Genomic DNA, 27292 nt, shown 5'->3' with positions numbered 1-27292 from the left:
GAAGACTGAGGCACAGAAAAGCGACAGCACAAGAAAGGCAACCTAGGTCTCCTGGCTGCAGGAATTTTGTCCCCACTATACTACATATTTTTTTAAACGAGATCAGAGGGGAGTGAGGAGAGACAGTGCAAGAACCAGAAGTTGGTAAATAGTGGACATAAAATCAGAATAATTGTATTACTAGTTGTGTGACCACCCCTCTCTGAACCTCAGTTTCCTCATCTGTAAAGCTAAGAGGTTGCACGACTATGGAATTAGATGGTCTCTAAGGTCCCTTCCCACTCTAACTTTCCTCCGGCTTTCTTTGTGGCCAGCAGCGCAGGTGAAAGAGCCGAAAGGCAGCTGTCCACCTCACTACTGCCGCCCAGAGGCCGCCAGGGGAAGCTTTGACTCGGGCACTGGGGCAGGCGGAGCAGTCCCGGCTCCCTAGCCTGGCCACTGCGCTTTGGGGAAACCTTCCGGGGGTGTCCTTCGTGGAAATAGCTGCTGCTGCTGCAGTTTATACCCCTACTCCTCCAGTCCAGGCATCCAGACCAGTGCGCTGGGGGCCCTTCTCCTGTCTGTCTAAGTGTCTTTTCTCGGTGTCCTTCTCGGTGTCTTTTCCGCTCTTTGTTGCTCTCTCTCCCTCTCACCTGGGGCTCCATCCCGCAGGTAGCCAGTCCCTAAGCGCCCAGACTGGAGGAACGCTCAGTCCCCTCCCCTGCCTCCCGCTGCCCCATCCCTTGCTGGGCTTCCAATCCTCACCCGGGTGCGCCCAGCTGCTGCGTGCCGCACCTCTGGCCGCAGCCGCCCCGAGGTTCCCTCCCACCCCCAACTCCCACGCCTTCTGTGCGCCCCCCCCCCCCCCGGCTCCTTCCCCTCCTCTTTCTCCTACTCGCTCTGCCCGCAGTCCCCACCCCCTGTGCCCTCAGGGGGGCACCCCCAGGGGGTGGGAGGGTGGTCAGCCGTGCCCAGGTCGCCAAGTGGCGGAGAGGTGACGGTAACCGCCTTCCTATTTCCGCTCAGCCTGGTGGTGGGGTGTATGTGTGTGCGCGTGTGTGTCAGAGGGAGCGAGAGCTGAGAGAGACACGGAGAGGGAGAGAGCGCAGAGAGAGGAGTTTCTGCCTCGCTCGCTCCTTCTCCCACTCACGGGAGCCTTGGAGCAGAGCCCGTCCTCCCGCCCCACTTACTTCCCCCTCCCCCCGCACCGAGCCGCGTCTCAGTCACTTGGGCGCAGCAGGTTGGGGCAGGAGGCTCCAGCGCCTGCCGCCTGCCTGGAAAATGGTTACTCCGGCGGGGGAGCTTGCACTGATCGGGCTAGGTAAGTGTCCTGTCTCCTCTCCTCTCCTCGCCTGCTGCTTTCCTTCTCACTCACCTCCTTCCCCCGACCCTTCCTCTTTCTCCCGTGGCGGGGGTGTGGTGGAAGAGAAGCTGAGAATACCGAGTGGGCAGTTTAGGGAGGTGGTGGGTGAGGGGGCAGCCCGCTCCCAGGGACTGACGTTTGTGCCCCCGTTTTCAAGGAAAGGCTGCATCACAGACCCCCTGTCTCCCCACTTTCCCAAGGACGGCCCCTTGAAAAGGGTTCTGCAGACCCAGCTGAAAGCTGCCACGGAGGAGGAGGTCGTTTCTAAGGGGCTGAACTTTAATCTGGGTGCAGGCATCTTTGAATTTGCTCACACACCTCCCTTTTCCTTGAAGGCTGCGTCTTCCCTCCCCTCTCCCCCCGCCAGTGTAGGTAGACAACTGCATGTTGACTCTTTTAATGAACCAAGATAGGGTGCCCTGAACTGGATCCTGCTGCTTCGGCGGTGGTTGGGAGGCTACATTTGGAGCCCAGGTCAGACTCTCTACTAGTGTGACCTTGGATAAATCCCTTCCCCTCTGGGGGACTCACTTTCCCTATCTGTAAGACGGGAAGATTAGACGAAATGTTCTGTAAGGCCCTCTTCCATTTCTAGATCCTGAGCAGGTGACATTTTTTGCCCCACCCCCATCCGCTTCGTTCTCAGGTAAACTTTTCCCTCTCCCAGGCACTTCAGGTCCTAATTGTCTGTTTTCGATCTCTTCTTCTTCTGTCTTTCATTTGATCTTTCATTTCTGAAACCTCGGAATTTGTGGCATTTGTAGATATTTTTCTGCGGATGAGTTTCCTTGGGGAAAAGATTGGTTTGGTGGCGGAACAATGGGGCAGGAATGAAACTCTAGAAGGAGCCTGGCTAATTTCCTTTGAGTTTGTTCTTGGAAATAAGCAGGGAGGCGGGGGGGGGGGGGCGCCCGGAGGGGAGGAGAACTTTAAACCCTTCAATTTTAGGAGCTAGGGCTGCTGAGGGGTTTTTGGTTTTTTGTTTGCTTTTTTGGTTTTCTTTTGTTTTTTTGGTTTTGTTTCTTTGGATCTTTCATTGATCTGGTTCACAAATCAGTCAGCGGCGATCAGATATCTGTCCTGCAGGGACCAACCAAAAAGCACTGCTCATTTACTTCTGTCCTTTAAAAATACACATCTGTTCAATTAATTCTTTTCTTTCATTAATTCACTTATTAAGCTCTCGAGGCCATCTGGTCCTTTTCACTTTCATTTCACAAATGAGGAAACTAAGGCTCAGATCATTAGGGATGCAGGGGAACTTCAAAATTATGTTAAGACCTGGCCCCTGCTCTCATGGAGCTCATAGTCTAGTAAACAGATAAGACACCAATAAAGTTATAATACACAATATTGTATGATGCTTGTATTAGACAGATACAAAAAGAACAGACAATCAAGAGAAGGGGGGAGGGAAGGGCATCTTGCAGAAGGTGGCATCTGACGAGCATTAGAGTATGGCTAAGAATTCAAGAGGAGCAGTGGGTCACAAGGTTTTGGATTTAGAGCTAGGGGTGACTTTAGAGGTTGTCTAGTGCAAAGCCCTCATTTTACAGCTGAGAAAATTGAGGTCCGGTTACTCAAGTAGTAAATGTTACAGTCAGAATCTGAACCTAGGGCCTCTGACTCTAAAGGGAGGGAAGGGGATTCCAAACATAGAGAGGAGCATGGAGGTAGATGGAAATGGGAAATGTGTGTTGGGGCGGGCGCAAAGAGAGTTGTTAAGTTTGACTTAAGCGTAGAGTTTGTGAAGAGTAGTAAGTCATATAAGATAAAGCTAGAAAAAGGCATTGCCAAATTGTTTAGGGCATTGAAAGCTAGGCACATTGGGGTGAGAATTTTGCTTGATAGATAGTAGGGAATTACTGAAGAAGATTTTGGGGTAGGAAAGTGATAAAACCAAGTCTGAAGGTCTGAAAGATCACTTCAGTAATGGGATAAAGGATGGTTGGTAGCAGGGAGAGGGCTGACTTTTGCAGTATGCCAGAAGGAGTGGTGACAGTGGTAATAGAGAGAGTGAGGACATAACCAGAAATGCCAAAAGTTAACAACAATAATCTTACATACACAGGAATAGATTGTAGAGGAACAATTTCTTCGGGGTTTGAAAACAATTAACCTTTTAAGGGCACTGATGAGCTTAATTGAAAATACCCCACTGAACAGAAATTTAAGTGCTGACAAGGCACTATTCTAGGCAGTGAGGATACAAAAGTTAAAAAAAAAAATTCCATAGTCTCCATCCTGGGGCATACAGTTTATAAGTTTCACAGGAAAAGAATCTTTCATTCCCGATTGTAGGTATAAAAAGTCACTTGGATTCTGGGAGTTGAGAATTCTGTTTGTGTCTCATCTATCTCCAAGGCTCCATTGAAGGGAATACTCCTAGGGGATTCACCTTACTGCCGGTTTTTATACTGGATTCTAAGAGTCTCAAGGTGATCTTAGAATCTTCAGTAAAAACGTAGATGAGGAATGAAGAGCTAGGTAATTAATTTACTTTAGTATCATCCACCTTCCAGTGGAAAAGGACCATACACAGTACCTCTTCTACAGTCCCCTCATTTTATAGATGAATAAACTGGGACTCTGAGAAGGGGAAGTGATTTTGGCAGGGTCACACTTCTGTCTCTCCCATGGACACTTTATGCCGCTTATGTTCACACTTAATGTGGATTTTTTTCTCTTTTGGTCTGTTGCAGAATCTTTCTTCAGCTTCATTTTTTTGGGGCTTTTCTCCCATCCTATTTATGTATGAAGAAAATAGTGCTCTGTCAGAAAACACACACACATACACACACGCCCATTTTTAAAAGGACCAAATTAAAAGGCAGATGGAGAGAGTATTGAGAAAAAGAAGGACTGATTTGCACTAGTGACAAATCTTTCATTTATCTTTTTAAAAACATTTGGAGCAATTAGCTTCACCAGCCAACCCCTGACCTAATTATTTGGCTGGAGAAGGGGAACTCTATCCTCACTTCTAAGGAGAAAGCATTCTAGTTCTGGGATTTTTAGAAATGTGATTAGTTTTCTCTGATGCCATGAACAAAAAACCAAATGTTTCTTTTCTTTTAGCTTGTGGTTAACTGGAAGGGTTTCTTTCATCTGCAAATTTCCAAATCCTTCTATGTCTTTCTTGCCCATGACTGTGCTTAAATTAGTTCTGGGGGATGTCTAAGAGAATGGGATAAGGTTCCATTCTTGGCAAGTTTTTGTCTAAGCAAAATTGGGACCTCCCATCCCCCAAGGCAGGGGGAGAGAATCATTATTTTAGAAACTGGAGTTTATGTCCCCTTTCAGGTAGTTTTTCTCATCAATGATGTGTTGGGACTAGGTGAACCTTAAGATCCATCCCTTTCAGCTCTAAGACCTATGGTCTATGTTTGGGGGATGAGCACCCGTGAAGAAGCTGGTGGAATTGTGCTAAACCCGAGTGTCCTAAATAACCATGCTGGGAAACATATAGTTGACTGTCATGGTGTATCTATGCCATTTCAGCCTTACTATCTTTGACAGGCCAACACAAAATATATTTAGCCCTTATAGACCTGTACCTTTTTCTCTGTCAAAGGAACACATTATATTAGTGAGTAATTGAGTTCTACATGGCTTTGGATGTCAGGGCAAGTATCCTGGTACAGCCTTAACCTCTCAGAAAGTCCTTTTTTAAAGCTTAATGTACTATATGTCTATGACCTGTCATTGGTTAAGAGTAAAAATACGGTTTGCTTCTAAAAGTTGGCTGATATAAAAACCAAAGTAGAGAAATAGATGAAAAGAATAAAGGAAAAGAATGTATGATCCAACCTTGCCTAGATAGAGGTTGACTGTCCTTTATCCTCCAAATGGAAAAACATGGCAGCCTCATATTCAATGTCTGATGATGCTTCCCCAGTGAATGTTGTTCCATGTCTCCACATAATTCCTCCTCTGATGCCATTTTCAGGGCTTGGAGGCCACCCCGCATTCTTGGGACTATGCCTGAAGTAAACAAGTCTTATAGAAATATAAAGGCTGATAGTGTCGTTCTGACCAGAAGACTACAGTCTCTAAGGGGCAGCTTATTATTGTGTAGAGAGTTAATTTTCAGCAGGGTAGTCTCTTAGACTGCCACAATTTGGAGACTTTGAGTCCTTCCCTTAAGTCACACAGGGTTAAATAACTCTTACTTCTATCAGTCAATAAACAGGCAAGGGAGAAATAGGGAGTAATAGATATAAGGTTGCAGAGAATTAATAATCTAGTTAAAGAGACAAGGCTAATACATATTATGCATTAATTAATGAATAACCAAAAGTAAGTAAATGACCAACTAATACATTTCATAGCATAGACTGAGACTGCCGGTGTAGTTCAGGGAAAGGAGGATTGTGTGATCTGTTACATAGCCTCAGGGAAGATGGAGGACTTGAGTGGCAAGTCTTGAATCTTAGATAGAAGCTGGACAGGTCAGTTTCCTCTAAGTTTTGGGGGAAAGGGAGACTTGGGGATTTCAAGGTGGAGTTAAAGATTTACTTTCTCCACTTTTGGAAAGGATGCTATCTTAGACATGCCTTCCCAAGCTCTGTAGACATATCTGCCTAGTTTAAATATTTTCCCACCATTTTCTTAGTTATAAATAATGAGCTTGGTAACATTGAAAACAATTAGAATCATAAAATTTTTGAAAGGAGAGGGGTCCTTAGATTATTTAGTGCCATCCCCTCATTTACAGATGAGAGCCATAGAGGAATGACTTACCTAAAGTCACATAGGTAATTTTGCAAAGGCAAAGCTAGGACTCAGTTCCCTTGACTTACCATCAACCAATACCTTTTCCACTTTATTACACTTCTCTTATGATGAGAAAATATCTAATCCTTTTAGAACTTGAAGACTATATGTGGGCAAGAGGGAACCCCACACCTGACTTTAACCATCAGTTGCCTGAAAAACTCCTCTGTAAGCTCCCAGGCTTTTTCTTGCATAAATCGACATCAACTTTATCTACAATTAACTCCATATCTGTTTGCTTTGCAGATAATTTTTTTTCAGACTGCCCTATGATTTCATTGTTATAGGGAGTTCTCAGTGAGGAAACTACCTTCTATAGTATATTGGCATCTATTTTTCAATTAGACAGCTAGATGACAGGGGCAGGTAGGTGGCAAAGTAGATACAGTGCCAGGCCTGGAGTCAGGAAGATTGATCTCTGTGAGTTCAAATCTAGCCTCAGATGCTAGCTGTATGATCCTGGGCAAGTTACTTAACCCTGTTTACCTCAGTTTCTCATCAGTCAAATGAGCTAGAGAAGAAAATGGTAAATCATTCCAGTATCTTTGCCAAGAAAACCCCAAGTGGAGTCACAGAGAGTCGGACATGGTTCAACAAGAGCTAAGTGACATAGAGGATACATTATGTAAAATATATTAATTAGTTCCAGCCCAATGGAAATATGAAGTGAGCATTTGAGTCATGAGACCACTTCAGGGAACTTCGTTATTTGCATGTTTCTGTTCCACCCATAGAGTGCTAGATGTGGAATCCAGAAAACTGATTCAGTCTTGCCTCAGTCACTTACTACCCCTGTGACTTTGGGCCAATTACTTTACAACTCAGCCTTGGTTTCCTCATTTGTAGTAGCACCTATCTTATACGGTTATAAGAATCAAATGAATTTATATATTACGCATATATTTTATAAATGTGAATTTATATACATACACATGCAATTTGTGCATATGTATATATCCTTAAAGTGCTGTATAAAAGTAAACCATTATTATTATTAATAACATAGAGCTTCAGAGCTGGCAGGGGACATTGTGAAGTTAAGTGACTTGATAAGGTTCACACAGTGTATCTCAAAAGCAGAACTTGAACTCATATCTTCTTGACTTGAGACCAATTTTCCATCCATAATGCCACTCAGCCTCTGGGAAAAATTATTTCATGGAAATTAGACTTTTATATCCAAAAGAATTAAATGAACAGAAATGAGGAAATGTCTAAGGATTGTGAAATCTCTCCTTAAAGTTAAACTCAAATATAATTTACACACACACACCCTTTTTTTGGTGGAGCTTCTTTTGGGGGGAGGATTTGGATTATTCCATAAATCTTCAATAATCACATTTGTGAATTTCATTTTAAAGTACATGACATTTACAATCTACTCCAATGGGTAGGGAAGAAGCTGAAGTTAGGGTTCCCATGTTTGGCTTCCTCAAAAATTGGTTTCTCAGGACAGTGAGCTTCATGTATTTACTGGATGCCCACTGCAAAGGTGAAATTCCTAGCAGGCTTAAGTTTGTTGCTAGAGTAACTAAAGACAAAAAGAACACTACAAAGGTTTAATGAAAACTTTTTTTTTTTGCAAAGAACACTTCACACGATGTTCCATTTTCCTGGTTCTTCATCCAAGGAGATTGGAAATGAAGATTGCGATTCACTAAAATAAATTTCTGTGAATGAAAGTCTAAAAGTTTTGCCCGCTGAACACACTGTTCCAAGGATGGTTTCATGCTCCAAACCTCTATCATATCCATTATAACAAGGCTTAGTTTCTTTGAAAGTTTCAAACTCCACCAGTTATATTTTATTGAAAGTGTACAGTGTATCTGATGAATGCTGGCATTGGTTAGTTTATAATCCATAAGGATGTCTCCCAACTAGGATATTCTATGTTCTATGTTCTAAGTTCCCTCCCAATTCTGACATTCTGTGTTCTAAGATACTTCCCAGCTCTGACATTCTATGATTCTAATTATATGAGCTTCTGCTATTAAAAATACCTTTAATAGGGAATGATTCCTCAGTAATCTGATCCAAAACTGTCAAGTTCGAGGTCAAGATGTTTATTCTGTCCGTGTAAAACTGAGAATCTTCCAATCCCTCAAAGGGAACTTTTGGGTGTAGAGGGAAGGAAAAAGAGCAGGAAAGGAAGGAGAGAGATCCTTATTTTAGAAGTTAGGATTTTGTTGCCCCACTCTTTCAGATACCTTGTTGTTATTCAATCCTTTCAGTCATGTCTGACTCTTCATGACCCCATTTTGGGATTTTCTTAGCAAAGATGCTGGAGTGCTTTGGTATTTCCTTCTCCAGCTCATTTTACAAATGAGGAAACTGAGGCAAACAGAGTTAAGGGACTTAGGATCACACAGATAGTATGTGTTTGAGGCCAGATTTAAATTCACAAAGATAAGTCTTCCTGATTCCAAGCGCAGTGCTATATCCACTGCACCACTTAATTGTAAAATGAGAGGGATAGACTACTTTAACTCTAAAAATTTCTCCTGTCTTGAAATCCTGTCTTTGATACTTCCTAGGACCACGGGATTTTAGACCTGGAAGGGACCCCGTTAGAAGTCATTTCTGTCCATCTTAATTTTCAGATCAGGAATTTAGGGCTTATAGTAATGAAGATTGACCTCTTTGCTGCCTCAGTTGTTCATCTGTATTGTTAGTCTTGGTGTTCCAAGGCAAGTTTTTCTTCATGTGAAGTTTATCCTATACATAAATAAATTCCAATAAATAGCGAATTGTTTTTATATTTAATATAAATGTTCCTTTTACAAATTTTCTCCTTATCCCTTTCCCCATTTCACTTTGAAGCCTTGTTTTAAATGCCTTTGTCTTTACGCTTTTCAAATATTGATAAATGGTTGTAATGTCTCATACTAAGTCTGTGTGTGTGTGCACATGTGTGCTGTGCCAGTGTGAAGTGTAAATTCTGCCAGACTCTGAATATAGGCCCAGGAATGGAATGTTTATTTTCTGTGGACCAGGCTGGCAAAGATAGGCATGGTTCTTCACGATATTGACCACCAGGGGATGAATTATTTTAGTCAAAACAATTCAAGAAGACTGTGAACAAAAAGTGTGAAGGAACTGTAACCTATATCAATGGAAGGAGCCCTACCCCCATGGATGAAGAAGTGAAGTGATCTCATCTTCCATTCCTTCGTCATCCCCATTAGGATATAAGCTCTTTTAGGAAAGACCTTTTCCCCCCCTTTCTCATATCTCAGCCCAACTTAGCACAGTTCTGGGCACATAAGAAGCTCTTAAATAAGGCTTATTGACTAGATGACTAGCTTTTTCTGTCTTTTAGTCACTGCTTTTTTTTTAAATTTAGGAATTCCTCATTACCCAAACCCTCTGATATAAAGGTGGTCAAAGTACACTTTGCAAATACAAACCTTAGTTGGCAAGCCTCTAGTTATGTGGTTGTTGTCAAATGTAATAAACTCTGAAATGGGATAAGGTGATAGGTGTAGTACAAACTATAAATGGGGGGGGGTGAGTTCATTCTATGGTCAGATCAAGAAGAATTTTTAGGTACCTGTTATGTGACTGGCACTGTGCTAAGCACTGGAGATACAAAGGAAAGCAAAAACAATTCCTAATGTCAAAGAGCTCCCAGTCTAACAGGAGAGACAACATGCAAACAGCTGTGTTCAAACAAAAGGTAGATAGACATACACATTTAAGTGTGTATATACACATGTATATATACACATAAATATATATGGATGTCCATATCTATCCACTTATCTATCTATCATCTATCCTCTATCATCTATCATCTATCTATCCACTTATCTATCTATCATCTATCCTCTATCATCTATCATCTATCTATCTATCTATCTATCTATCTATCTATCTATCTATCTATCTATCTATCTATCTAGAGAGAAAGAAGAGAGACAGACAGATACAGAGAGAAAGTATAAGTTGGAAAGAATTATAGAGGAAATACACTAGACTTAAGGGAACCAGGAAAGCTTTCTATAGAAGATGAGATTTTTGATGGAACTTGAAGGAGAACATTCCAAGCATGGGGACAATCAATGAAAATGTATAGAATCATCATGGAGTATACTATGGAGTTCTAACATAGCAGAGTAGGGTTTTCTTTAAAGATTATAGAGAGATTTGAAAGTAGCATTTGAACTCTTAAAATGCTGTTATATGCAAGTGTTCAGACTATTTACATATATATATATGTCCAAAAAAAATTAGTAGTGACATCACTACTTTTACAGTGGGGCTAAATCCTCACTGTTCAATTAAGAATTTTAACTGTAGAGGTAGTTTTAAAGTTTCCTGTTAAAGGTAATCTTGACTTAGAGATATTACTAAAAATTTCCACTTCAAATCCTCTTGATATAACTTTAGCAAATTTGAAACAAGAAGAGTTCCCAAAGTAAAGGCTATTTACTGTATCTTTCATTACATTTCTTGGCAGTGATCTTAAAAAAAAAAAAAAGACTTTGCACAATCAATAAACTGAATACCATGGGAGATTTCATCCTTAATGTAGTTTCTGCCAGCCTGTCATAACTTTATTTTGCCATTATAAATTCATGTGCCAAGATTGTGACGCTGTTTCTGAAGAATAGGACAGGTGACATTGTTATTAATGTCAGGGACTCCAAAGCAGCTAAGTGACAGTTTATTGAACTTTAAAAATCTCCCAAGTGCTGTGTTTTGTTTCACTAAGATACCACAATAGTATCTGAAACCAAGATAACCTTGGATCGGAGAGGTGAATTCTTCTGCAGAGATGAAATGAATATTTGAGTTTCAGTTCCTGAATCTGTTTGAATGAGAGCAATAAACAATCAGATTGTAACCCGTTTGTGATGATAACTTTGGTACCATTTGGGACCTGCTGCATTATCTCTCACCTCTTTTTAATGACCCCATTCCCAAAAAGGTACAGGAGATGAAAAGGTTTACTATATAGCACAGGTGCAGGAGAAGCTGCTATCTATGAAGAGGTCAATTGGGGTGATACTCTAGTTTCCTCTCTCTCTGTCGGCTCTTGCTGTGGTACGGTGGAAAGAATGCTTGATCTGTAATCAAGTCCTGGTTCTGCCATTTACAGTTTTTGTGACCTTGGGCAAGTCACTTAACCTCTGTGGGCCTCAGTTTCCTCCCAGGTAAAAATATGGGACTAGATGATTCTATCCCAAAGGTCCCTTCTGGGTCTAAATACCTTGCACCTGAGTGCATCCAGGAAAGCCCAGTATTCCATTAAATTTTTGTAGTGAGAGTGTGCAAAAAATGATAAGGCTTAAGGAAGATTAGTCCTTTTTACCTCTGATGGGGGCCCCTTGGAATCAGACTTAGGAACATACAGGGTAAAACTCATTCCCTTAATTATGCTGCTGAATGTCTTTACTTTGGCCTGCTTAGGACGTAACTTTATCACCTCTGTGTAGTGTTCTGTGTGACAATTTTAGCCTAAGAGGAGAATATTTTCATGCACGTATACAAGCACTCCACAGACACTGCAAGTGAATGTGAACCATGACAAATGTTTTTCATCGGCATAGCAGGCCTTTGGGTGTTATAATTAGGGCTTTCAGAGTATGATTCATAGGACCTGGACTAGGGAGAAGCTCACAAGCAAAGCAAATCTTGAGCCTGGGCATTTTTTTTCTGGTTGTGAGGCAAGTTCATGGAACAACCAACACTGGTAAACAGTGTGGTTTGGAAGACTGTTTATAGGAGGGAAGGGGAAATATTGTGGTGCTAGTCTGACCCTGTGTTGTTTTAGCTGTAAAGTTTAGGGTCTGAAGAGAAGACATTTCAGCAAATCTATGATTTGATTGGTATGGAGGCAGCTCCCATGGGTGCACGTTGCAGCCCCTTCATACCAATCTTGACCTGGCCAATTCTTGTCTGGTTTTCTATAAAGCCTTCATAGAGCCTGAAGATTTGTCTTTAATTCTTTTAATATTTAAAAGGCACCTTGTATCATGCTTGGACTGTTTATCTGTTATTCTTTCAATACATTACAGGAATATATTTACGGATTGTCTAGTATGACAGGGTGTATAGAAGACAGACCTTGGAGTGAGGAAGACTGCCTTTGATGCATTTACAGTATGAAGATGGGCGTGTCAGTGGGCACCTCTCAGTGCCCCTAACACCTTTCTAAGATTATCAGTGACAGGGTGCTCATCTGCATAAAAGGAGGGTGTCTTCACATTGAGAGTTTCCCATAATGGGGAAATCACAACTCTGGAAGGAAAAATGTACAATAAATAATACTAAACCCTGGGGATACAAATGAAAAATTACACAGTCCCAGTCAGCTCTGAGGGAGTTTACAATCTAGTAGAGACATGAAATACTAGATGCAAACTATGTGCCAGGTAGGGGCAGCTCGGAGGTGCTAGAGTATAGAGTACCTGGCCTGGAATCAGAAAGACCTGAGTTCAAATCTGGCCTCAGACACTTACTAGCTGCATGACTCTGGGCAAGTGACTTAAACCTGTTTGCCTCAGTTTCCTCATCTATAAAATGAGCTAGAGAAGGAAATGGCAAAGCACTGTAGTATCTCTGCCAAGAAAACCCTGAATGGGGTCATGGAGAGTCAGAATGACCAAAACAACTCAACAGCATGTGCCAAGTAATGTGCTAGGCACTAAGGCCTATACTTATACTATCTCTTATACATAGGTCACTGCTGGCAACAAGCTATGGGCTTTTTTTTATCCACAAGTGCATCTTTTGATTGCCCTTTAGGAGACCTGCAATTTTGATTTTTTATGAGATCATGATGTCCCATGATTCATGGGCATATACAATCTTTAGGAGAATATTCATATAAAGCAGAAAGATACAAAGAGTAAATAATGTAAAATTTTCCATTCTCTAATCTATGTTCTGTCTTTGTGATTTGAAAAATTTTACTTTTTATGTCAGTGGATTGTTTTGATTCATTTCCTTTAAACTCACCATAAATAAGGTTTCAAGCTCCCTTGTAGGTCTAATGTTAAGTGATAGCTGTTGATTAATTGAAACTATATACACTGCACTAGTTACACTTTTCATCCTTTTTTTTTTTTTTTTTTTATGATTTGGAGCAATGCTTCTCAAAGTATTGTCCAGGCCTGAGTCTCTTTTAGGGGTCTTTGAGTTCAAAACTATTTTCAAATTAATGCTAAAATATTTTAAATTTCTAATATGGAAAATATTGATAGATATAAGCCCACATAAGCAAAAGTTCTTTGGAGGATCTTTAATAATTTTTAAGAATGTAAAGGAGTCCTGAGAGGAAAAAGTTTGAGAACCACTGATTTTCCAGATAGTCATTATAACCATCAATTACCATCGCACAGAACAATAGATGAATAGTAAAACCTTCACTCACTTGAATGTTTAGGGATTTTTGTTCATTTGTTTTCTTGTCTGATACTTTTTCTTGCCAATACTTTTGTTTCAATTTTTATTGGAATATACTAATAAAGTGCATTGGTTCACTTTCATGCCTTCCTCAGCATTGCTGGGATAGTGGAATCTCTAATGATTGAACATTCCCAGGGCCATTGTCCTGAAAAGAATGTTTCATTACAAAGTATTCTGCATGTAGCCAGTATAAGCAATTGGGCTGAAAATACTTTGGAAGGTTTGTTTTTTTCTTTAACTAAGTATGTAATATGGTCTTGTATTTTTGCTAAAAGAAGCATGAAAGATGTCCCAGTTGTTTGAGGTTTCTGTTTGGATTTTGGATAATCGCGACTTTTCTCTTGCTTTAATCACAAAATTAAATGGTTTTGGAGCACCACAGATTTCATACCATATGTGGCAAAGCAGCTGTGATTTTGTTCTCCTGCTACCCATGCAAATAGAACCATTGGAACCTTATTAGAGGGTTTCATGAGATGCTGTTGCTGCCAAAAAATTGTTCTCTGCACACTTAGCTTGGTTGGTCCTTGGATGAAAGTCCATTGTTTGACCCCTTCTTAAAGTGGGGTTTTAAATGTGAAGACTCTTTCCACATGCTAGCGGTAGCATTTGCTGCTTTGTGATTTCGAACTCTGAGTCCTGAGTTCCTCGTCTGTAAAATGAGGGGTTTGGACTGGATGATCATAATTCCTCCAGAAGTTATCAAATAATTGATGATGACTTCTTTCTATGAAAGAGGCACAACTTCATGACCAGAAATCGCACTTGTATTCAAATAAACAATGATAAAACGCTAAGCAAATTGAACAGACCTTTGGCCATGGGACCAAAGAAGTGGATGAGATATCAGTTGGAATGCAATCATGTTATTGGAGCCTTTATTTTAAAAATAAAAACTCTGAAGCATGAGGCGAATCTGCATGCTAAAATCAGACATCTGTGCTAAAAGTAGTTTAACTTTCAGACAGCCTTTCATAAATATTTGCCATATAAAATCCTAGTTAAAAATAAAAACTATAAGCTGTTGGGAAATAGTAGCAACATAAAAAAATGTAACATAAAATTACATTACATCTAACCCTAAATTTAAACTTTCACCAATCATTTATTTATAAACATTGGTCCTAGATGATCAGTTATGGCATGTATTATTTCCATTGAGTTGATAGAATTCAGTAATTAAAAATAAATATGGCATTGTCTGTTTCCCAAGTACACAGGAGCTGTCTTCTTTCCCTTAACACCATTTTTATAAAAGGTAGTTGTACTTCTGAATAAGTTTATTTACTTTTCATCAAAGATGAAATCGGTGGTGAAAGAAATTGAAGAGATTCGTATTGTTGTGGAGTCATTTCAATTGTGTCCAACTCTCTGTAACCCCATTTGGGGTTTTCTTGGCAGAGTAACTAGAGTGGTTTGCCCTTTCCTTCTCCTGATTATTTTACAGATGAGGAAACTGAGGCAAACAGGGTAAAGTGACTTGCCCAGGGTCACACAGCTACTAAGTGTCTGAGGCCAGATTTGAACACAGGTCTTCCTGACTGCAGACCCAGTGCTTTGTGCACTATGGTGTCACCTGGCTGCATAGTAGACATAAATAGCTTAAAGCATATTGCCTATGAAGAATTGTACACAAAATGCATCATAAAAAATATCCTCAAAGAGATATACGACTGGAAAATGAGTTGGGCCAGTCATATATGTTGAGTGAAGGATAACAGATTCCCATCCTATGAGTTCCATTGAACACTTACACTACATAATGTTAATAGAAATAGAAGAATGTTCCCACTACAGCGTATGGAAGCCAACAGATTTGCTAGAGATCCAAAAGATCACAGATTTAGAACTAGAAGAGGCCTTGGACCTCATCTAGTCTTATTTCCTCCTCTTAAAGATGAAACAACTAAGGCATAGGGAAGTTTAAGTTGCAGGTACAGATTATGTAGGTAGTAAGTGGAAAAAGCAAGATTTGAACCCAGGTCTCCTAAAGTCAAATCTACCACTTGTTTAGGATGTACCTCAGGGTCTCAAGGCACGTATATCCATGCTGCACATGGTGCTTTGTATCCACATTGATTAGATCCTAACTCCATTAAAGTGTCTAAGTTTTATTAAAAGATGTGTTTTCAACTAATGGGGAAGATATCTTTTACCCACTGACAACTACTGTTCTACCAGGAAACATGAAAGAACAGATGTGGTTGAATTGTGGTCTTTGTTTTGCAATCTATAAAAGAATAGGAAAAATATCTTTGTATTTTCAACACAAATCATTTTTTGGACTTTCTAGAACAGGGGTGGGGTACCTGTGGTCTTGAGGCCACATGTGGTATTCTAGGTCCTCAAATATGACCCTTTGATAGAATCCAAACTTCACAGAACATTTGTTCTGTAAAACTTGGACTCAGTGGAAAGACCACACCCAAGGACCTAGAAGTCTATACGGGGCCTTGAGGTCACAGGTTTCCTATCCCTGTTCTAAGATCATAGTATTTAGAGTAAGAAGAAATTTAACACATCATGCCATCCAATCTCCACATTTTAGAGATGAAGAAACCAAGGTCCAGAGACAGGAAGGGACATGACCGATGTCATAGACCTTGTATTTGAAATCAAATCCTTTTCTCCAAGATCCCAGGTTCTTTCTATTATGCCAAGCTTCTTATGTAAGCTCATTAAAAGTTGTGAGTTTTTGTCAGTTGAGTTCTTTGTGGAATTTAGTGGAACTTTAAATTTAGTAAACAAAAGTGTTATTAAAAGGAAATTTTAGGATAAATTCTTTTTTTAAAAACCAATAATCACTCTTTAATTGATTGGTTTTGTAAAGCATCATGGGTTTTTTTAAAATTTTTTTCGAATAGGAGTATACTCATATTTTTTGGAATAGGAGTATGCTCATATAGCTTCTTTCATTTGATGAGTAAATTTCACTTCATTTCATTTGGGTTATGATAAGGGAGCCAATACAGTGAATGTTGTAGGGAATAAGAAAATCAAACTCTTTCTCTGGTTATTTAATCATGCAGGATCTGCTTTATGAAAATCCTCTTGCAGTCTGAGCAAAGAGCATTCTTACATTTTCCATGTTTCAGTATTCTGTTTCTGATAATTGCACACTTGACTTGAAGTTCATTTTGATGCCTATTACATCTCGGTGACCCAGCACCTTTGCACTGCCTCCCGGTCACAGTGATACTTAATAAGAACAATAATAACTAACCTTTATATAGAACATACTATGTGCCAGGCATTGAGTGCTTTTTCAAATATTATCTCATTTGATCCTCATAACACCCTGGGAGAGGTAGATGTCATCATTATCCCAGTTTTACTGTTGAGGAAACTGAGGCAAATGGCAGCAAAGTGAGTTGCTTAAGATCACACACAGCTAGTGAGTTTGACTGAGGATGGATTTGAATTCAAAATCTTCCTGACTCCAGGTCCGGCGCCTTATCGGCTGTACCACCCAGCTGCCTTTTTCATCTTGACCACTGGGGAAAAAAAAATTAAACCTTTAGAGACAGACATTCTCCCTTCCTGACTGGCCTTTTCTATTTTCCCCCCTATTCCATGTAAACAGATTAGGAAGGTGCAGCTACATAGCCAGAGCAGTGTACTTTGTGTTGTTGTTCTGTTGGTCAGTTGTGTCCAATTCTTCACGATCACATGACCCACCATATCATGCCAATATTGTCAATGTGGTTTTCTTGGCAAAGATACCATTTCCTTCCCTGCTGGATTAAGGCAAAAAGGTTAAGTGACTTGCCTAGGGTCACACAGCTAGCAAGTATCCGAAGCATGATTTGGACTTGGGTCTTCCCGACTCCAGGCCCAGCACTTTCTCCACTGAGCCATTAGCTGCTTCCAGTGCTGTTTATATATGATTAGAAGGAAAAAGAAAAAGATGTGCTGGTCACCTAGAAAGAGGAATCAATAAATATAGCTTAAGTGCCTACTATGTGCAAGGAATTATGCTAAGTGCTAGGGATACAGAGAGGTAAAAGACAGTCCCTATCCTCAAGGAGCTAACAATCTAATGGGGGAGACAAGAAGCAAACAGATATATACAAAGCAAGCCATATACAGGATAAACAGGAAATAACAAATGGAATGCATTGGAATTAAGAGGGATTGGGGAAGGTTTCCTGTAGAAGGTTGGATGTTAGTTGGGACTTAAAGGAGGTCAGTAGTGGATAACCTTCATGATCCTTTGTTTTCCTTACCCTGTCAAGGTTATTTGAAGAAGGCAACCCAGTAAAAAGTGGATGATCTCTTTGTGAAGAATTTGTGGGAGGTCATGGACAAGACTTCAGTCATGTAGGGTCAGCAAGCATGGGTGGATGTGATCTGCATGGTTGAAACAAGTATTGAGAACACAGATCCACTAGAGCTGGATTTGATACATACAAAAAGATCAATGAACATAGCAAGTCTTGAAGACAAACAGCCTCATTGAGGCAAATGATCTCCAAAGATTTGTTCTGATTTCAATTGGATTCACGAAACATTTATCACACTTGCCCTGTAAGCAAGGGCAGCCAAGTGGCATGGCAGATAGAGTGCTGGGCCTGGAGTCAGGAATTCTCACCTTCCTGCCTTCAACTTTGGCCTGGCTGTGTGACTCTAGGCAAGTTAACCCTGTTTGCCTCCATTTCCTCATCTGTAAAATGAACTGGAGAAATAAATAACCAGACACTCCAGTATCCTTGCCAAGAAAACCCCAAACGGTATTATGAAGAGTTGGTTGCAACTGAAAACGATTCAGCAACAACTGTGTGCAAAGGCCTATGTTTGAAGTTGTAGGGAATACCATAATGAACATTTATAGATAATACCATCTGATGCAATCAGTCTTGTTAGGACTAGGCTGACATGATGCATGTCCTTTTGTCCTGCAAAAAAATAGATATAAATATATGAACACCAGAACTGTTTCCTTGGACATAACAAGAAAATATCCGAGGTGTTCTAGTTGATGGGAGAAGGAATGATGGACCTGTATTCCTTTTACTAAAGCAATATAACCTCAGCAAGGGCAGAAAAACCTCCACTGGGAAAGGGATTGGCCTGAGAGTCAACAGACCTGGGTTTAGGTCTTAGCAATGCCAGTTATTAGCTTTGTGACCATGGGCAAGTCACTTAACTTCCCAGGGGCTCAGATTGCTCATCTGTAAACTGAGCCAGTTGGACAAGATGACTTTTAAGTTCTTCTCTTGTTCTGGTACCCTGTGATTGTGTTTTCTGCAGAAGGCTGTTGGTTGCCTTTGGGCATGTGGTGACATTTATTTGACTCTACCTTATATGGTGAAAAAGACATGAGCAAATCTGAAGAATAATACCACTGTTTGCATTATGTTCATTAGCAGAATGTAAGGTCCTTGAGAGGGAGGACTATTTTTTGTTTGTTTTGTTTTTAAGTTTTGCCTTATATTCCCAGTACTTCCCATGGTATCCTGACATGGTGAGTACTTAATAAAGACTTACTGGAATGGATTTGATTTGTGAAAAATTGGACTCCAAATAAGAAAACCAAAGAGAATTAAATTGATAGGGATTGTTTAAAACTACTTGCATCTTTACCAGCATAATATTCTAAGTTTAGAGTCAAACTATATGGAAAGAGGGGCAGCGAGGTGGCACAGCAGATAAAACACTGAGCTTAGAGTCAGTAAGACTCCTCTTCCTGAGTTCAAATCCCACTTTAGACACTAGCTATGTGACCCTAGGCAAGTAATTTAACCCTGTATTGCCTCAGTTTCCTCATCTGTAAAATGAGCCAGAGAAGGAAATGGCAAATCACTCCAATATCTTTGCCAAGAAAAACCCAAACGATCTCACAGAAGAGTCGAACACAACTGAAAATGACTAAACAACAAATACTGAAGAACCCCAAAGGAGTAGTTGGTGAACCAGGGGATCTGAATCTTGTAACTAGCTGTGTGTCCTTGAGCTATTCACTTCACTGAACTTGTTTCTTTCTCTTTAATGAGGATTGATCTAGATAGGATCTTAGGATCATAGACCAAGAGTTGGATGGGAATCTTAGAGGTCAGTGATCCCAACCCCCATGAGGAAACTGATGCCCAGAGACATTAAGTGATTTACCCAGGGTCATCCAGCTACTGTTTGAGGTAGGATTTGAATTCCAGTCTTCCTAACTCCAAGTCCTTCATTCTAGCCCCCACATGATCTGCACATGATCTACAGATTGCTCTCAATCCTGTAAATTGTTACCAGCTTTGGGTACAGCTCAGTTATTTCCTTCTCCTGGGCTATGGCTTTCCTGCTTTGCCTTGGGATTTTTAGAGGTTCTTGAGTTTCTGAGCAGATTGCTGTTGATAACTTCAGGAAACCCGGAATGCTGTTCAGTCTCTAGCTTTTTGCCTCCTTCATGCTGAGGGCTCTTTGAATGCTTCCATACTTTTCTCCCATAGTGGAGAAAAAAGTCTGGAGTTATAAAAGACCTGTTCTATAGACCATTTTATCTTCAATAAATCGACATGCATTTGAGAACCCACTAAGTGAAAATCATAGAATTAGTGGTTGAATAAGAGCCATTTCCTGCCCTCAGAGCTTACAATCTGGTAAGGAGAATAAGATATCTTTCTTTATTCTTGAACTTTAGTTTCTAACTAACTTTCTGGCTCTTTAACTTCCCCTTCCCTTTCTTACCCCTATTTTTCTTCCCCCTCCTTTCCCCACCTCCAGTCTCCATAATGCCTGGTTTAGATGCATGCACACAGTGGATAGTCAGTAAACATTTGCTGCTGAGTTAGAACTCACTTCTAGGTTTGATTCAAACCAAACCATGGGCTTATGGGATGGGGATATATTCAATCAGTAAACATTTATTAAGCACCTACTGTGTGCCAGGCACTGTGCTAAGCACTGGGGATACAAAAGGAGGCAAAAGACAGTTCCTGACCTCAAAGAGCTCACAATCTAGTGGAGGAAACAACAAGCAAAAAAGTATGTCCAACAAGCTATAGGTACTGGATAAACAGGAAATAACGAACAGAGGAAAGGCACTAGAACTGAGAGGGGTGAGCAAAGGGCTTCCTGTAAAAGATGGGATTTTAGTTGAGACTTCAAGAAGTCAGGGAAGTTATTAGCCAGAATTGAAGAGGAAGAAGATTCCAAGCATTGAGAACAGCCAGAGGAAATTCACTGAGCTGAGAGATTGCATGTCTTGTTCATGGAAGAGCCAGGAGGCGGCGGCCAGTGTCACTGGAATGAAGAGAACCTGTTGGGGGAGTAAGGTGTGAGAGGACTGGAAAAGTAGGAGGAGGCTTTGGATACCAAGCAGGGCATTTCGTATTTGATCCTCGAGGCAATAGGGAACCACTAGAGTTTATTGAGTCAGGAGGCAACATAGTCAGACCTGTGCTTTAGGAAAATCACTCTGGTGACTGAATGATGGATTGGAGAGGGGAGATCTGAGGCAGGCAGACCCACCAGCAGGCTATTGTAATAGTTCAAGTGCAATGTGAGGAGGGCCTGCACTAGAGTGGTGGTAGCATCATCAGAGAGAAGGGGACATATTTAAAAGATTTTGCAAAGGTGAAATCAACAGGCTTTGGCATTAGATTGGATATGGGGACTGATAGTGAAAAAAACAGGATGACTCTCAATGTTGACCACGTGAGGGGCAAGAAGGATTGTGTTACCCTCTACAGTAACAGGGAAGCTAGGAGAGGAAAAGGGATTAGAGAGGAAAATGAGTTCTCTTTTGGAAATATTGAGTTTAATATGTCTATTGGACATCCAGCTCAAGATGTCAGTTAAAAATATGAAATTGGAGGTCTGAAGAGAGTTTGGAAGAGGATAGGTAGATTTTTGAATCATTAACATAGAGATACTAATTAAATCCATGGTAGCTGATGAGATCTCCAAGTGAGTAGGTTAGAAAAAGAAGAGAAGAAGGTCCAGAACAGGAACCTGAGGGACATCCATGACTGGAGGACATGATCTGGATAAGGATTCAGAAAAATAGACTGAGAAGGAGTGGTCAGATAGGTAGAAGGAGAGCCAGGAAAGAGAGTGGTATCCTGAAAAGCTAGAGAGAAGAGAGAAATAGTATCTAGGAGGAGAGGGTGATCAATAGTGACAAAAGCTGCAGAGGTCAAGGAGAATGGGGATTGAGTAAAGGCCATTGGATTTGGCAACTACAAGATCATTGAGAACTTTGGAGAGGGAAGTTTCAGTGGAATGATAAAGTTGAAAGCTGGGCTGTAAGGGGGTAAGGAGAGAGTGAGAGGAAGGAAAGTGAGGCACCTATCGTAGAAGGCCTTTTGGAGGAGTTTAGCTACAAAGGGCAGAAGAGATATAGGACAAAAGTTGGCGAGGATGGAAGAATCAGGTGAGGGTTTGGGTTTTTGTTTTTTTTTTCAGAAAATTCATGGTTGTAGGCAGTAGGGAATAAGGTAGTAGACAGGAAGAGATAGAAAGTAAATGAGAGAATGAAGATGACAGAGGGGGCAATCTTTTGGAGGCGATAGGATGGAATGGGATCACTTGAGCAGCTAGAGTGTAAGTTTTGGTAAGCTGTAAAGCTACCTCATCACGTGAGACAGAAGTGAAAGAGGAAGATTATGGTAGAAGGTATCTAAGTGATAGGAGAGGAGGAAGTGGAGAGAAGGAGCTCATGGCAAATGGTCTCAATTTTTTTCTATAAAATATAGGGCAAAATTCTCAGCTGAGAGGGTAGGAACAGAAAACCATAGGAGATTTGAGCAGGAATGAAAATGTTTGGAACAGCTGGAGCAGAGATTGGAGTAGGGAGTTGATCAGTATAGAAAGGTTGCCTAGCAGCAGTGAGAGCCTAATTGAGGCTAATATCACAAATTGTAGTGAACTCAATCAGAACTGTTGTGTTGCCCCCCCACCTTTGTTTACCAGCAAATGGGAGGAGTGATCCAAGGTTGACTGAGGCTTGTTAGGGTACGTTTAGTCAAATGATGGGGATGGAGGTGGGGTTTCAAGGGAGAAGTAGAGTTGAATAGGTTCACCAAGTGGTCAAGGTGGGGAAAAGAGAAGAGAGTGACTAGTGCTAGAGAGATGGCCTGGGAGAGAAACAAACATTCTTTTGCCTGACTTAACCTTCCTTTTAACATAGTATATCTCTTATGTATACATTGTTATTTGGAAGCTGTTTCCCTCATTATAATGAAAGCTCCTTGAAGATGGGAACTAGTTTTGCTTTTTTTTTTAATCCTCTTAGCACAAGATCTGGCACAGGGTAAGCAGTAAGTGCTTAATAAATGCTTGTGTATTGATTCATTAAATGCATCTTTTTTATCTTCCCACCCTTTTTGAAATAACAACAATAATGATGCTGACAATAGCATACCACTCAAGATTGTTTATCAGGAATGAGGGTAGTACCCAGAAGGGAGGAAAACAATGAGTTCTGAGGAGGTAGGTGAAGGCTTCAATTCATGCTTTTTACAGAATCCTTTTTTTGAAAAAAGGATGGTTCATGAAACAAATAGCACAGCCATGTGAACCAACAAATCTGGCATGGAGTTGCAACAGAGGCCTGTTAGGCAGGATCAACTCCCTAGCAAAGAGAGGAGCTAGTGAGGGCGTAGACCTGGTGTGTCAATGTGTTCTGTCATTGTACAGGGTACACTGGGAAATATGCCACTGTGGAACATTAGTTGTGGTTTCCTGCTGCTTAATGACTGGGTGATGAGGCTCTCCAGCTGCTCCCATCTATGCCTTGGGCCCTGCATTTGGGGTGCTCAGGTACATGTGTTCCAGTGCTCTCTTAGGTGATAGATAACCACTGACATTGGTGACAGTGATTTCTGTCACTCTAGGAGGGAATGATGCATTCTGTGATATACTTGCAGACTGAGAGACACACCTTGGTATAGCATGTATCCTTGTAGCCATCAGTGCTGTGGGGGGTTTATTCTAGGATGGGGATGGGCTGTATCTATTAAACACCATCATTATTCGAGGGATTCTACAAAATCCAATCTTTTATTAAGGGCCAACTATGTAGAAAGTATCAAAGAAGTAGAACCCCAGAATCATTAGAATTTCAGATCTAGAAAGACCTTCAGAGTAAATCTGTCTAGTATTACCCATACCCTCTACGTATCCCTCCTTGATATATGGTCATCTATCCAGTCTGTGCTTGAGGGGCAACTCACTGCCTGCCAAATCTCTTCATTCCTCTTTTGGACACCTCTAATTGCTGTGAAGATTTCCCTGATATAGATATGAAATATGCCATTTTGCAACTTGTAATTATTTTTAATTCTGCTTTCTAGGGCCAGGCAGATCAAGTCTAATCCCCTTTTCACATGACAACTCTTTACATATCTGCAGACAAATGATTGTATTCTGGCTAAATGTACTCTCTTCTAGGCAGAATGTCCCTAGTTTATTCAATTTATCTTTCTACAACAATATCCAATCCCCTTAATCCCATCCATCCTGCTTGCCTTCTGGCCAATGTCCTCCCTAAACTGTGGCATCCACTATGACCATGGTACTTCAGATATAATTTGACTAGGACAGTGCACCCTTCCCTCCTTCTTCATATGGCAAGTGTAAGACTCAACCTTGCCTTCAAGTAGCATCCAGTCTTGTTTGAGAGATAAGATGTGTAGATTAAACAGTTAATTTAATTGGAGAACAACACAGGTAAATGGAAGTCATGCTTGTTTTCAGTTTTTTTTTAGAAATTTAGCATGTTCTAATCAAAGAATTCTAATTTCAAGACTCTTCAAACAGGGATCCTTATGATCTTCTATAGAGGCTGGTTAGTTTTCCATCGCGCTTTGGGGGCATTGCTGTGTAGTATCCATTATGGAGCATCTTGAGAGAATTTTACCTAGCCTCCTGAACACTTCTAGGAAGTCAAGAAGTTTGTATGACTTTGGGCCATCCATTTAAATTCTCTGGGCCTCAGTTTCCATCATTCTGAAGACATTGTTGGACAAGAAGGTTGCTAAGATCCCCTCTCCCTTTAACATCCTATTATTCTATGGTTCATCAGTAGCTGATTAGCAGCCTTTTGGGCAAATAGTCTAATTCGGTTATTCTGGGGCATTTGAGTCTATTTCAAGGCAAGCCTAGGGTCCAAGTTTGAATTAAAACTTTTAGAAACAGCCCAATAATCCTTTGATCTCCCTGAGGTCCTCTAGATTCCAAGTTGCTATAATTCAGGACCAATTCTCATATATTAGGTGGGCCCACAAATAGTCCCCACCTCTAAAGAGGTAGTTAATGACAACTCATATCTAGTTAAAAGGCTGGACTCTCCAGAAGAAAAAAGCTGACGTGTTGATTGGACTTCACATGGGAAAACTAAAGAAAAGCATAAAGAATAGTGGCTGCTGCTCTCCTATTTTGGTGAATCAGTCAAGCACTTAGTAATCTGCTATGATGTGCCAGGCACTGGGTTAACCGTTGGAGATACAAAGACAAAAATGAAGGAACCCCTGTCTTCAAAGAACTTCTATTCTGTTAGCAGTGTGGCTTAGTGGAAAGAGTAACTGCTTTCAAAGTTAGGAGACCCAAATTCAAATTCTGGTTCTGCCACCTACTACTCCTATGACCTAGAGTGTGTCATTAACTTCTCTGGGCCTCAATTTGTTCATCTGTAAAATGAGGTTGAGGAAACTGGAAGGAAGCCAGTGACTCTAAGGTCCCTTCAAGGTTTAAATTCAATCATCTTTTGATTTTATTATACTTTTAGGGGAGAATACATTTACACACACAAGCAAAATAAATATAAAGGAATTTCAGGAGGGAGACAATAGCAGCTGCAGGGAATTAGAAAAAAATTGTGATGCTGAAGAGCCAATGAACATGGCTAGGATGGTACTAATCCCTGTGCACGGTAGGAATTTTATGTGTTTCTTTAATCAAAGAAAGAAAAGACAAATGAAATGGAGATCACCAGCACCATCTTTGAATGCATTGGCATGGACGTGTTTATTGAAAGGACATTAGAGGAGAAATAAGAGGGTGTAATCCTTTTACATTGTTGCCTTTACACCAAGAGTGGGTGAGGAAGGATACAGGCCTATATGGAGAGAAAAAAATTCTCTTTAGCTTTGGCTTCATTTTGCTTCTGAAGGGGTTGTGTTAGGTTTGTCTGTGTGAGCTGGAGGTGGAAATTCAAGATGAATGATAATCTCACTTTGACACCACAATAAAGCTATTACACCAGGTCAAAGGGGAGCCTATGGCTATCTCTAAATCCCTTTATCCATTGCAGAGAGACAGACACTTCTAAGACATTGCAGCTGTCTCTCCAGTAGAGTAATTTTGAAACTATAGGAGGGAGGCCAGTTGGCATGTGACCAGAATGCTGAAATTCAAGGCCCAATTTGCTAATCTTTAAATCAGGGGTTCTTCACCTGGCTTCCCTGACCTTGTGTTTTATAGTTGATTTCCTTTGGAATCCTGTGTATTGTATTTTATGCATTTAGAAACATAATTCAGAGAAGGAGGTCCATAGGTTTCAGCAGTCCGCCAAAGGAAATCCATGACATGAATAACATTTAAGGATCACTGCTTTAAATGGTTCTTTTAACTGCCCTGGGAAGCCATGGCCGAATCTTTATCTGAAGAACAACCTAGAAGACCAGTCTCTCCTGTTCCTACTTTCCTTCTCTAATGCCCCTTTATCATCATAGCTGGCGTATCTGTAAATGTGTTAAGACATACATAGTGCCTTCCTCTCAACTCTGTAAAATACACAGGAAAAGTTTTATTATTCCCATTTTTAAACTGGGAAACAGAATCAAGTCAAGTAATGTCCTGTATTACTCTGGTTAATTAGGTACAGTGAAGAGGAAGGAGGACCATATTTGTAATCTGAAAAACTAGGTTCAAACTTTGCCCCTGCAACTTTCTACCTTGTGTGACTTAAAGTAAACTCTCTGGGAACCAATTTCTTCATCATTGAAGTTGAGTAGCGGTGGATTAGATGATAATAATAGGTAACATCTATATATAATTTTAATGTGTAAAGTACTTTGTATAGACCATTTAGTGTATTCTTCAGAACAATCCTATGAGGTGAGCACTTAGGCCTGTTTTCACATGAGAAAGCACGCTTAGTGAATAGAAGTGGTTTGTTTGACAATGATCCAACCACTGTTAGTTTCAGAGACAAGATTTGAACTCTGATCTCGCTGACTCCAAGTTTACCCAACCTGTGCCCTACTGCCTCAGTTTCCCTCTAGCTCTTATATCGATGATCCCGTGAACTGGCCAAGGTCATTCAAACAGTTTGTAGGTAGCTGAAACAAAACTGAAATCTAACTCTTCTAGGTCTGTATCCAAGGTCATTACCTGCCTTATCATTATCTACATCCTTATTCACCAGACTACTCTGCCTCCACATACTGGTACAGGATTGGTACATCCATCTCAGGACATAGTTCTACTGCTAGGTCCTAATTAGTACAAATAATGAATCCCACAAAGTGGTCACGTTATCCAAATTCATACTGTTTTGGGGCAGCTAGGTGGTGCAATGGCTAGAGCACCAGTCCTGGAGACAGGAGGACCCGAGTTCAAATGCAGCCTCAGACACTTGACACATACTAGTTTGGTGACTCTGGCCAAGTCACTTAACCCCAATTACCTTGCCCCCCCCCAAAATCATACTGTTTGAAGTTATAATATGTAGAATATGATCATTGATTCCATCCTAGTGGAATTAGGCAGTGCGGATCCAAAGAATGAAACCATCTGACAGGATTCTTTACTGGCATTAGTTGGGGTTTT

The 27292-nt window shown here is 40.7% G+C and overlaps 1 protein-coding gene across 2 annotated transcripts in view; it reads left to right on the top strand.

Annotated features, from left to right (window-relative positions):
* Positions 1-790: 790 nt before the first annotated feature.
* Positions 791-27292, top strand: part of TGFA (transforming growth factor alpha) — a 128423-nt gene continuing 101921 nt past the window's right edge. The window contains exon 1 of one of the 2 annotated variants that reach the window (XM_072635292.1): positions 791-1300. In XM_072635292.1, coding sequence (XP_072491393.1) covers positions 1261-1300 — 40 coding nt within the window. In that variant the 5' untranslated portion in view covers positions 791-1260. The remainder of the gene's footprint in view (positions 1301-27292) is intronic. The other variant, XM_072635291.1, reaches the window with a different exon arrangement.

The sequence above is a fragment of the Notamacropus eugenii genome, chromosome 1 (assembly GCF_028372415.1).
Source record: "Notamacropus eugenii isolate mMacEug1 chromosome 1, mMacEug1.pri_v2, whole genome shotgun sequence".
Lineage (NCBI taxonomy): Eukaryota > Metazoa > Chordata > Mammalia > Diprotodontia > Macropodidae > Notamacropus > Notamacropus eugenii.
Note: the sequence above shows the minus strand (reverse complement) of the source record. Positions and strands in the feature narration are given on the sequence as shown.